Raw genomic sequence first — 12770 nt, 5'->3', positions numbered from 1 at the left:
TTCCGCATAACTTGGTGAACTCTGTTCCTTAAGGGATGTGAAAAAAATTTTAGTGAAAAAAAAAATGTTTTTGCATTTTTTTCCCCCTGAATCATGTCTTTCTTGTTTTCTTTTGTGTGCAAGTTCTAAGAGAAAGTACAACAGTCAGCAGATTCAAAATCAGGGGACTCAGTGGGCTGTTAAACCCCAGGCCATACTCCCGGTGTCGGAGGGAGTGGCTAAGCCTCGTCACCTTGGCGACAGTTGTTCACTGAAATGAGTCTGTGTGTGTGTGACACGAGTAACCTGACTACCGAGAAAAGGATTATAGGGTGTAGCAGGGTTATAGACAAAACTTTATTGGGGCTTAACTCCCCTGTTGTTCATCATTCCAAATAACAATTGTTTGGCTCTTGTTAGACATTGGGACAGTTTTGGCACAAGTACTCCAGCTTCTTTGTTGAGGAGTCTTTGTTTTGTGTTGGGACTCGTGGGTTGTATTATTTTTATGATGAAAAACAAGGGCAAAAATCATATTTACAATGTATGCACATCTACCTCAGGATGTTTTCATTCATGAACGATTAAATGACAGCAAGTGTCCTCCTATAATACCTGACTGATTTTACATATGCAGAGCTTTGTATCGTTTTTAGATACAGTTTCATTTTGCTTGTTTTAGATAAGCATTATTTTCTGTATCTCCAGGGAAGCCCCATATGAATTAGGTTTTGTTTTAGAATATAATGTTTTCCAACCACTTAAGTTTATTTTGGTGAATGGGGCCAAACAAAAAAGGAAGTTCATAGCTCCCTCATGTTGCCACTTTGGTTGTCTGGATGTCGACTTTTGACATATTTTACATATGATCACCAAACTGAAAAATGCTTGGGGCAACACTTAATATATTCATAAAGTCATTACTTAAATCAAAATGCTAAAAATGCTTGTCACATTCAGTTTAGGCATCGATTTTACTATTTGTTGTTATCCAAACCAGGAACATTACTGAAGGCATTATGGGGCACCCAGACACCAAACTGCCAAACCGACATTATTGTATACTGAGATGAAGTTTCATGTCTGTTTACAGAGCTAAAATTTGAACTGTTTTCCTTTGAGACGTGAAAAAAGTAATATATGTTCAGATAAGATAAAAAATGTTTAATAATATGTTTAGTTACTTGAAAAATCATAATAAACACAAGAAGCATATTAGAGAACCATAAAAGTATATTGTGCATCAGGTAATGTATGTTGCAAACTGATATCACATTTTGGAACTCCACACAGTAAATGTCTAGTGTTAATTCAACTCTAAAAGTGTTAATTCAACTCTTAACAGAAAACATTTGTTGAGTATTATCTGTTGAACAGTATCCGTTAAGGGTTGAATTAACACTGGGCATTTTACTGTGCAGTACTTTTTCATGAGTGAATATTTTAGATGGAGTAATGCGGTTGGTCAGTTTGAATAAAAAAAGGGATGGGGTGTGTATTGAATTGCCAGATATGGAGTTTCTGTTATGTAGTGAATGTGCATCATCTTGCAATAGTATTTATTGCCACAACATTATTTTGGTCACTCAATCAAGGTAACACACCCTTAGCTATTCTTTCAGCACCAAAATTCAACAATGTGCATTGTGTTGGAGTGAAAATGGCTAATCTAAATCAAATATTGAGTATATAAACGACTGAAGAATGTAGCTATATTGACTGCTGTAAACCAAAGGGTAATTTGTGAAATGCCCATTTTAGGGTGTTGCCCCAGTAATTGGCCACGTGATAATCTGAATGGGATAGATTTCGCGTGAGTTGTTGTATTTCTTTCGAATTGCTTTTTTTCAGTCTGTGAAGCATGCTAAAACAATGACAAATAGTTTATTGTATTAAAACATTCATTGACTTTCTAGTTAATAAACAACCGTCAATAGTGAATGATGACTATGCCTTCGTTTGTTTGCCTGACATTTTCCCTTTCCAAAGAGACTTCCGTGTTCATATCTCTGTGTAACTACCTATTCATGATCAAATCCAAACCTTTTTAAAGATAACAAAATTCATTTTTCACGAAAGGTAAAAGTTTCATACAGAAGCGAAGTATATTAGAAAGGGAACAAAATCTCAAATGTGTCACCGGCGTTACTCTAACGACGGGAATGCGCTCATGTCGCTTTAAGGGAATGTTCCACATGTAAAACAACGAGGAGAGTTGTAAAATATCACGGTGACAGATGTTGCTGTGTTGTTTGATCTGATTGTCCATTATGGGAGTAAAAAAATATTTGTTTTCAAATATATTTTCAAGATAGTGGACAAACCCATGATTGTATTATTCCGCGTGACACCCAAAATATTTGATTAATAACTTCACCTGATATGAAATGATATGTTGTATATTTCAGTGTCATTTGGAACAATCTAAATGGGTCATATTTTAGCGGGTATGTACAGAATATGCATACCTTCTCGTTGATGATTATTTCGTTATTTTTGAATGAGCACGTATCAGTTATCTCGTACAATCCGTGTAGTGTATGATTTGGGGTGCAATGGTACCATCTGAGCACATACTCGGGATATGCCCATTTATGTAATCAGTGCATCCCCCTTTCATGTAGGTCCGAGTAAGTGGCACCCAGCGCGTGCACCGAATTTGAAAATGAATTCGTGTACTAGCTTCTGGTTTGGCTGCAGGGTAAAGCGTCGTTGCACCTCCAGTTTATGCGTTGCAAATTCAGTGACGGCAGAATGGGTGGGAACCTGCTTGTGAACTCCACATGGGCGTTCAATCGAGATGCAGCGGAACCCATTTTTCTATTCTATATTGAAAGCTTGCGGAAAGAACGCCCCACGAAAGTGAATAGGGAGGGGGCAGTATTTCCCCACTTTCGTGGCTAATGACTATCCAATCCGGTTGATAGTGTTGGTTTTTAGAACCAGTTATGTGCGCGCTATAGGGTAGGGGAATCTCCGTGAAAGTCCGCGAGCTTGTCACGCTCTCACATTTTGACACACGCACACTGTGACAAGGAGCAGCACGAGAGCGAGCAGCCGCCGCGTATAATGGCTGCCACGGAATGTGACAAAAGGCGGCAAATAAAACGGTGAAACGGAAGAAAATATCACGGAAGGTAGCGTTTTTTCTTTGTTCCCCTTACAACTAGCTTGGTTTAGCATCTGTCTCGTCGTGTGACAGCATTTTGCAGGTGGATCCCTTACGAGAGATTGCCCGACGTTACGGCGATGCTAGGCTAACTAACGTTAACTAGCGCAACGTGCAGGCCAGTTGTGTGAAGAACAATAAAACAGTGGATCAGGTTTTATTTCCTTCTCGCTGTATTAGTTTGGTATTTAGGGTTATGGCTTAGGGGACTCGACAAACATGTCAGTTTATTCAAGTTCAGAATTTGACTTGCGAGTCATCTAGGTTAGCTAGCTAACGTCAGCGCTGTTTCAGTGTTGACTTTCGAGGTTGGAAACCGTTCGGTAGTCATGGCATCGTTTTCGTATAACTAACGCTTTTGTTAGCTTGTATCTCAGGGAGTGACAGAATGAAACTAACGTGCCCTTCACCGACGTTCGGCTGATCGGCCTGCCATCAGCTTTCTGGACAGCTCACCCGCATGGCTTCTGTTTTGTCTTGTTGACATCCGTTTTTTTACAATCATGTCCGTTTCTTACAATTATGACGGTGTCCATGATATTTATCAGTACCCGGCCCGTTGTACGGCTAGATCAATTAACTTGTTACAGTAGCTATCGTTAAAGCTAACTGGCTAGTTTTTCAAGTTATATTAATGAACGCTCTCTAACTAGGCAACCTGACTATCGAATAACTGTCAACGGGGTTGGTCAGCTGGCTCACTTATGTTAGCTGCGCAGCTAACTCGCTAGCCAACGATAATGACAGTTGACAGCAGCATTTAACGTTGAGTCTACTCTACTTGCTGGACGTTAATAGCAGTGACTGAAAGTAGTCAGCTAGCACCTGACAGCTGCTTCTTCTGACTTCAATCCACGTTGTTACCTAACGTTAGCTTGTTACCTGACTGTTACACGGGATTGACCAAATTCGCGTGGATATGGGCTTACTATTTTGGTCTTCGAATTACCGTAGATTTGAAAAATTAACATTAGCTAGAGAAGTTGCATTAACGTGGTAGCTATAACGTTATGAGGATGAGTTATCTGACCCGATCGAAAGCTAAACAGATAGTTTGCGTCTTCATCTAAGTTAGTGCTGTACGGCGAGTTAAGGTTAGCTCATTTCTATCCTAGTATTTTGTTTTTTTATTTTTGCAAGTATAGCATACAACAAAAGGCATTGCAAAGTGACACCTAAAGAACAAATCCATCACTGCACCCCATAGTAACATGACAGTTTGCATAGCAAGCTCATAGTTCTTTAGAAAGTCATTATTCTTTTTGATATCTATTTTTTCCCCCGTCACATTTAGGAGAAGGATCAACTCTATTTTAAAAACATGCAGTTTTTGGGGTATAGCACAGGTACTTTTTATGAATACAATATTTAGCAATAATAATGAAAAAGTTCACCACAAGTTCCTTAGTTTTTATCACTGTTAACAAAGGAAAAGTTGATCTCCCTTATTTGTAAGCATTATATCACATTTCAAGGAGCTTGATAAATAAAAACTTAAATCTTTCCGAAAGGATATTACAGCACAGCAATTGTAAAACAAATGTGCAAGAGTTTCTTCTTTTTGTCAAAATCCACAAGCATTGTTTATATTAGTAAATGTAGATACCACAGAATTACATGGGCATATCATGTGCAGTATTTTAAAATGAACATATTTAACTTTATTTGGTACAAAATATCTATAAGTTGTCAAGCTCTTTTCCAAATAGCATCAGGGAAGTAACAGATCAAAATAAGCGTGAATCCGCAATAGCTGCGACCGCACACGCACATGCATCCATGTGTGCATGCATCCACACACAAACCCTCACGCAAACCCGTGACCTCTTCTTTGGCTCATGACCAACCTTTCCACAAATTCTTGTGCAAATCTGTGAATCCATTCGGCAGTTATGCGCCTTTTTGTAATAGACCACGCCCATCGCCACGCCCCCTCTTGGTCAATCGGCCTTGAAAGTTACTCAGCTCTACCTTCGGTCATGACCAACGTCCATGCCAAATTTAAGCCTCCTGCGGCGAGAACTGTGGCCGCTACGGGGTGGGACACTTTTTGTGGACCGACCGACAGACTGCGGTCGCAGATAAAAAAGCCTCTAGGAGAGGTTGTAATGTTATCATGCAGAAAATCTCTGATGGATTTGTTGTTACATTTTTTATCCAGAAACTGAATTCCCCCTAATGAAAACTCAGGTGTTTTCCTGATATCTTCTCCAGAACTTGAGTGAGTTTTCATTAACTGGACTAAACCCGTTGGGAGAGCCTTCTGAGAACAGAATTGAACTCTCCAAAAGGCAGTAGAAAGCCGTGTGATATCATAAACTGTTCACAAGTCAGCAAATTAGCATTTTTGTCAAAACAAGTCAAGAACAAAATTTATATTTCTGCAGTACCATTTGTAAAGAAACAAAGGTTTACTAACAGTTGTATCTAAATTGTTCCACAGTAGCACCTTATGAGGAGAAGAGTTGTGCACAAAACACAATTTCTGGTGAAATATAATTTTGAAGGCAGAAAATTACATTTGAATAAAAACTCAAGACATCCCAGTTAAAAAAAATATATATTATTGGGTATAGCATACCAAACGGAGTCTATGTTAGTCAAACATCTCTTTAATAAATTTATTAATGTTTTTGTGTGTGTGTGCGTGCGTATATGCTTGTGTGTGTGTGTGTGTGTGTCTGTACGCATGCGTGTGTGTGTGTGTGCGTCCGTACGCGTGCGTGTGTGTGTGTGTGTGCGTGCGTGCACTCTGCTCCGCAGCGAGGCAGAGGATGGTGAGCAGCCAGCCCAAGTACGAGCTGATCCAGGAGGTGGGGCGGGGCACGTACGGCGTGGTGTACGAGGCGGCGGTGCGGCGAACGGGCGCCCGCGTGGCCGTCAAGAAGATCCGCTGCCACTCACCGGAGAACGTGGAGCTGGCGCTGCGCGAGTTCTGGGCCCTCAGCAGCATCCAGAGCCAGCACCCCAACGTCATCCACCTGGAGGAGTGCGTCCTGCAGCGGGACACCCTGGCCCAGAGCATGAGCCACGGCTCCACCTCCTCGCTCTACCGGGAGGTACGGCCCAGAGCCCCTCTGTCTCTCTGTCTCTCTATCGCTCTCTATCACTCTCCCTCTCTCTATCACTCTTTCTCTCTCTCTCTATCTCACACTCTCTCTCTCTAACTCTCTCCCTGTCCCTTTCTCTTCTCTCTCTCTCTCTCTCCTCTCTCTCACTCTCTGTTCTCTCTCGCTCTCTCACTCTCACTCTTTCTCTCACTCTTTGTCTCTAACTCACTGATCTGTGCGTCATCTGGATAAGTCATATTCTATAAGCCCAATATATCAGTTGATCCACGTATTAAACAGAATTTTCGTGGCCGAAAAGGACAGCAGACCTTACATTCCCCACCGCAGCCCTTAAAGCCCAACAGGAAACGCATCAGCAGTGCACGGTCACAGGATCTGCACTGCGCTGGCTTGCAGAGTGCAGTCAGTTGATTTAACGTGTTGAAATGTCTGGACAAACGTTCCCTAATCACTGTGGTGCACTCCGCCCTGCTGATGCAGTCAGTTAATGGATTAGCTGGTCGTCGTTTCAACATCATCAGCGTTTTGCAAGGAGAACGTTCGTCCTGAGCTCGAGCAAACCGGCCTGTCGAGAACAGGGAAGGACGGAAGCAGTTTCCCGTTTCGAGCTCAGAAACCCTCGTGTTCTCCTGGAGTGTTTATGGACCGCCGGCCGTCCTGTGGACGTGTCTGTGAAGTTCACTCAGGCAGAGCGAATATTCAGAGTCTCTGTGTAGAAACAAAAAATCTCTTTGGCGCTCCAAGTAGATTCAGTCCAGGCGTAAATAGCTCGTAAATATAAAATGATGCTGTCAGACGCTGTGGAATGAACCGCATTATGCCCTAGAGGAAAGTGAATCCCTTCAGCGGCAGTGTAGCACAATGGGTAAGGAGCTGGTCTGGTAACCTAAAGGTCGCAGGTTCGATTCCCCGGTAGGACTTCCCTGCATTGCTTCAGTATATATCCAGCTGTATAAATGTGAATGTAAACGCTGTGTAAAAAGTTGTCTAAGTCGCTCTGGATAAGAGCGTCTGCTAAATGCCAGTAATGTAATGGTCTGGTTGTTTGATTGGATGTAAAAGGGAAGTGTAAACATTAGGACCCTGGCTGCAGGTTTGATTGACGCCTGTCACCTGTCCCGTTGGCGGTTTGCAGCTGGTGGAGACGTCGCTGAAGGGCGAGATCGCCTTCAACCCGCGCCTGGCCTACTACCTGTGGTTCGTGATGGACTTCTGCGACGGCGGCGACATGAACGCCTACCTGCTCTCGCGCAAGCCCAGCCGCCGCACCAACACCAGCTTCATGCTGCAGCTGAGCAGCGCGCTGGCCTTCCTGCACCGCAACCAGATCATCCACCGCGACCTCAAGCCCGACAACATCCTGATCTCGCAGGGCCCGGCGGCGGCGGCGGCGGCCGGCCGCGGGCCCGAGCCCACGCTCAAGGTGGCCGACTTCGGGCTCAGCCGCGTCTGCTCGGCCTCGGGGCTCAGCCCCGAGGACCCGGCCAGCGTCAACAAGTGCTTCCTGTCCACGGCGTGCGGCACCGACTTCTACATGGCGCCCGAGGTGTGGGAGGGCCACTACACGGCCAAGGCGGACATCTTCGCGCTGGGCGTGATCATCTGGGCCATGGTGGAGCGCATCACCTTCGTGGACGCGGAGACGCAGAAGGAGCTGCTGGGGAGCTACGTGCTGCAGGGCTCGGAGATGGTGCCCCTGGGCGAGGCGCTGCTGGAGAACCCGCGCCTGGAGCTGCTCATCCCCGCCCGCAGGAAGAAGAGCATGAGCGCCGCCATGCGGCAGCTGATCCGCGACGCGCTCTCGGCCAATCCGCAGGAGCGGCCCGACGCCGTGGAGCTGGAGCTCCGCCTGGTCAGGATCGCCTGCAGGGAGCTGGACTGGGACACATGACAGGGAGGAGGGGACTGTGTACGCAAATACACACGCACAACACACACACGCACATAACATACGCACACGCATAACACTCTCATATATATAACGCTCTCATATACACACACATAACACGTACACATATACATAATACACACATAACACATAACATACACATACATAACACATATACATAATACACATACATATCACACATACATATAACATACACGCACACCCACATACATAACACACACACACACGCACACACACATAACATACACACACATTACACACACATACACATAACACACATACACACGCTCGCACACACACATAACACACAAACACACATAACATGCACACTCACACACACTCTCACGCACGCACACACACACACACATAACGTACACATACACACATAACGTACACACATACACATAACACACACACTCACACACATACACACATAAGATGCACACAATACACATAACACACACACACACATGTACACACACTCTCTCTCTCTCTCTCTCTGGCTCGATACTCACATGTACACATAAACACGTGCGCACACTGTAAAACTAGGACACAATAAGGTTGTGTAAAACTGTGTCTTCTTCCGGAATCTGCTGCATCAGGTGTTTCCAGGGAACAGCAACACCACTAACTCCGCGGTTCCTCTACGAGCCCAGACAAACAGGGCTGGAACCCTTCCTTTTCACTAAGACTGTTTTAAAGCCTTTTTTAAAAATGTTTTAAACAACTCTTACTTCTGTTCTGAGTCCACAGACGGACAGGGTGCTTTGCTTTGTGAGACTATTTGACTCGATTGTATCTGTTGAAGCCCACGCAACCCCACAGATCCCAAAGTTTACAGTCCTGTCCTCGCTCCCCAGTCAGTTGCTCAGTGCTGACAAGCGGCTTGTCATCACAGACCGCGAACCTCCCCCCCCCCCCCCTTTCCCCGGCCGGTGCTGCTCGTAGTCCCCCGCGGTTGTTGGTGCGAGCGACGCGCTTGTCAGTCTTCCCTGTGACCTTCAGCCGTACTATATCAGGAAAAGCCCTCGCCTACTCGCGCGTGCCACCAGCAGAGCCCTCTGACTGCGTCCTTAAGGTGGTCCGTTTTAACCCTTCCTGAGCTGTGGGGACCCCAGAGCCCGGACTGGGAAAGACCACCTTAAGCCACCGGAGCTTCGGTAGATCAGCACGGCGGCCTGCCGTCCTCAGGAAGCTAGCCGCCTTCCGGGGGCTGAGCCGCCATTTTCTGCAGGGTTCACTATTTCCCAGGGAGTTAGAGAGGTAGGGGCACGTCCATAATAACAAACATTCACAATAATAACGACTGACAATGAAAATGCGTTCCTTGAAATGTCTCAGTTTCGATATGAACCCGTTTACGAGAACTTGGAACTCAAATCTGTCTTTGTGTTCAGTCTTTGGAATTGAAGTAGGTTCCCCTCAAGCTTTGAAGAGTGCGGCAGTTGTTGTTTTCGGAAAGGGCGAGGCAGATGCTTGTTCCCTCGCCCTGCAGATCGTACGTTTGTGTAACGGAAGCTCCTGCCGCTGGGTACCGGGGTGCTGCACTGGTTCAGCTGAGGGGCTTTGAGAGCTGGAGTTGGTATTAAACGTGTGGAGGCGCTCTTTTCCATCGGTGCCTCTTCACGCACTGGGTGCACTGGCCTTGTTCATTTGAAATGGCGGGGTTTTTTTTACATTTCGTTTTATCGCCACGATTAATTGCTTGAGGTGTTGAATTCAGACGTGATTTTCAGGGGTGATTTTCAGGGGTGCACGGGGAAGACGACGAGAGGCGACATTGTTGCTCCTTTTTTTCTTAAACCAGCGGCCCGCTGCATTGGAGGTGTCTCGCGTCTGTTCCCACGCTCGCTGACAAACAGGGCGCTGTGGGCGGTGCCCTTTTCAACCTGTCCGTCAGGCACGGGTCAGAGACCTGGTTGGTCCATGTGTGCGGTGTCGAAGACAACCCCAGAGCTGGAGTGTATTCATGGTCAATAATTTCAGTTTTTTTTAGGTACTGCTAGCAGTCTGTCAGGCATTTTTTTGAAGTTGCCTTTCCTTCGGTGTTAAAGCAGTTGCTCTGGTCTGTTGACCGTTAAACCAAACTTGTATTTTCAGTGTCGTTTTTACTTCTTTTTTTTTTTTTTCCTTCTGAGCAAAGTCAAAATCCATCTTCAGATATTTTAACTTTAGGGCTGAGAATGTTTTTAATCTTAACAGCCTTTTAAGCAGTGGCCAGTATTAACCTATTAGCTGCATTGCTGTAGAAGGACAGCCCAGGACAGCTGTGAAACTGTGTCATTAAGGAGGTGTCTGTTCCAAGTCGGCCTCGTTTGAAATTCAGTTCTCGTACCGCATCACTCCGGGTCCTCAGTGAACTGCTTGAGCTCGAGCTGAGAAGCATTAGCGGTCGAAGCAGGCCCCTGTCCCTGACGGATGGCTTTATCTTTAAACCGATATAATGCGAAGCAGACCGTAATAAAGCATGGAGAACATCGGTGGGTATGAAGTGCTAATGGCCTGGCGTTCCCTGAGCTTCGCAGACTTTAAGGAGACGCTGAGGGAACGTTGTGTGTGCAGTAGGCGGAGACAGTCGAAGGCCTCGAACCCGTCCACTAATGTGGAAGATCATCTGAGGGTAGTGTAGCATCAGTCACCATCTACTCATTTAAAAGCAGTTCGCCAACGTGTTTTATGCACCGTATGAGATTAAAGAAGACCTTCACTTATATTTCTTTTCATCCAGATTCTTCTTTTCTGTTTTGCACAGTGTTGTACATATAACTGTATATTGTCGCGGTACATTCTGGAAAATCTGGAATGGCCTTTTGGTTGGGAAGTGGGCCATGTCTATTTGAGGGCGTGGCCAGTGCAAGTGACGTGCTCGTGTCCCCGTGTTTATTCTTAAGCCCCCTTGTGGCTTGTCATTGTTTACATCAAGAGTGGATTGTTACAGTGGCTAATACTGTCCGTTTGCTGATGGGAGGTGTTTACGTTTCCACTCGTCTAATTTTGTGAATTTTATTTATTTTTTTTTCTCTTTGCCTGAGGAGTTTGCTGCGCTAGTCGATTAGACCGTGTGACGCTGCCCATTCTCAGCACTACGGCCCCCCCCGGGCTGTGGCATTAGACGACGTCCGCGAAACCGTTCGGTTACGGCAAAAAGAGGTAGAAAGAGTTGCACTTGACTTGCAGTTTTCCCATATAACGGAATGCTGGCACCGCTACCTCCAACAAAACCCCAAATACAAAAGTGCACTTTCTAAGAGGTGCCACCTGTGTGATGTCCGGAGATGGAGTAATTAGCTGTTATCGTGTTCAGTGGGTTGCTAATCCAGAAAAAAGAGGCGTTTCACAGTGTGCAGCGGTCTTTGGGATGGTTCATACGAGCTGACCGCACGTGGTAGCTACCCCTCCTGACCTCTAATGGACCCTCTTTTCTGCACTGTTACCGGAAGGCGTCAGCTGATGCTGTGGTCCTGCTTGCTATCCCAGGTAAAAGCCGTACTCACATGGCTGTGACTACTGTGGTCTGAAACCAGCACTCTGGGCTTTGGATTTTTTAAATTATTTTTTTCTAGCCATTGTAAGCTATTTTGAAGATGGTAAAAAAAAAAATGCAGTTTGTTAAAAATGAGTAAATGGCTGTAATTTATTGAAAATGCAAGACTTTATGAATACTGAGGTTATGAAATGTGTCGACTGGATTTATTTGACTTTGTACTGTGTTCTTATTGCTTATTTTGCATCCCTACCAAATGGTCACGGGGAAAGTTTCTTTTACCTAAGATGGCAGGGATGCTTCCAGAAAAAAAATAAATTGCATAAGAAAAATAAATAAGACTCTGTCACTCATTGTTATTCCAGGTTTACAGCTTCAGAGAATGAAATCTCATCAAATTGTCCTATCGAGGGTAATCTTATGACGTTATTCAACGATAGACAGTAGTAGTAGTAGTGCCACCATGCAGGTATGATGCGCACCTCTACCAACGCAGAAGAACTGGTGTCCCCTCAGTAGCACTGGACCTGCACATATCATCATTCATGTTTAGTGCCACTGTTACAGCCTGGCTGCTCACCAGACGGTGGGCTGTTCAGCGCAGCTGCCCCTGGCGGGACAGGACACGACTGGGACGAACGGGCCCGCCGGTCACCTACTGAGGGCCACGGTGAGGTCTGGTTTAGAGGAACGGGGAACAGGAAGTAAGGTGGCTAACGGGCTGCGTTAGCGAGGAGCTGGCCTCTGCTGGGCCGGACGTCTTCACGTACCGTAGCATAGGCATTCAGTCTCCATTCAGTGTCTCAGTGCGGATGCCTCGCTAGTACAATAAGATGGGAGTTGCAGGTAAAGCAACCTGTTCTATCGGCAGTGTTTTCCCTGCCATGATGCAAATGAAGAGCCTGAATGGTGGAGCATGTCATGAAATGTGGTTGGAAAAATTATCATAAATTATAGCATAAGCCTACTTATATGCTTTTGTAGGCTAAGTATTAATTTCCATATTTAATTTTGTCAGGAAATTATTAAATCCCTTCAAACAGTTTTATAGGTTGTAAAATGTTTCAGGTACATGGCTAGTTAATTTAATTAATTGTTATACAACCAATAATGTATTAGAAGGTATTTATTGTTATAATGTTTCATATATTACCG

The 12770-nt window shown here is 45.1% G+C and overlaps 1 protein-coding gene across 1 annotated transcript; it reads left to right on the top strand.

The window, feature by feature from the left end:
* The first annotated feature begins 2718 nt into the window (after positions 1 to 2718).
* LOC118233100 (serine/threonine-protein kinase pdik1l-like) lies at positions 2719 to 8208 on the top strand. Its single transcript, XM_035428455.1, has 3 exons — positions 2719 to 3116; positions 5912 to 6207; positions 7355 to 8208. The coding sequence occupies exons 2-3, from the start codon at positions 5923 to 5925 to the stop codon at positions 8108 to 8110; spliced, it is 1041 nt and encodes a 346-aa protein (XP_035284346.1). The 5' UTR covers positions 2719 to 3116; positions 5912 to 5922; the 3' UTR covers positions 8111 to 8208.
* Positions 8209 to 12770: the final 4562 nt, after the last annotated feature.

The sequence above is a fragment of the Anguilla anguilla genome, chromosome 8 (assembly GCF_013347855.1).
Source record: "Anguilla anguilla isolate fAngAng1 chromosome 8, fAngAng1.pri, whole genome shotgun sequence".
NCBI classification, from domain to species: domain Eukaryota; kingdom Metazoa; phylum Chordata; class Actinopteri; order Anguilliformes; family Anguillidae; genus Anguilla; species Anguilla anguilla.
Note: the sequence above shows the minus strand (reverse complement) of the source record. Positions and strands in the feature narration are given on the sequence as shown.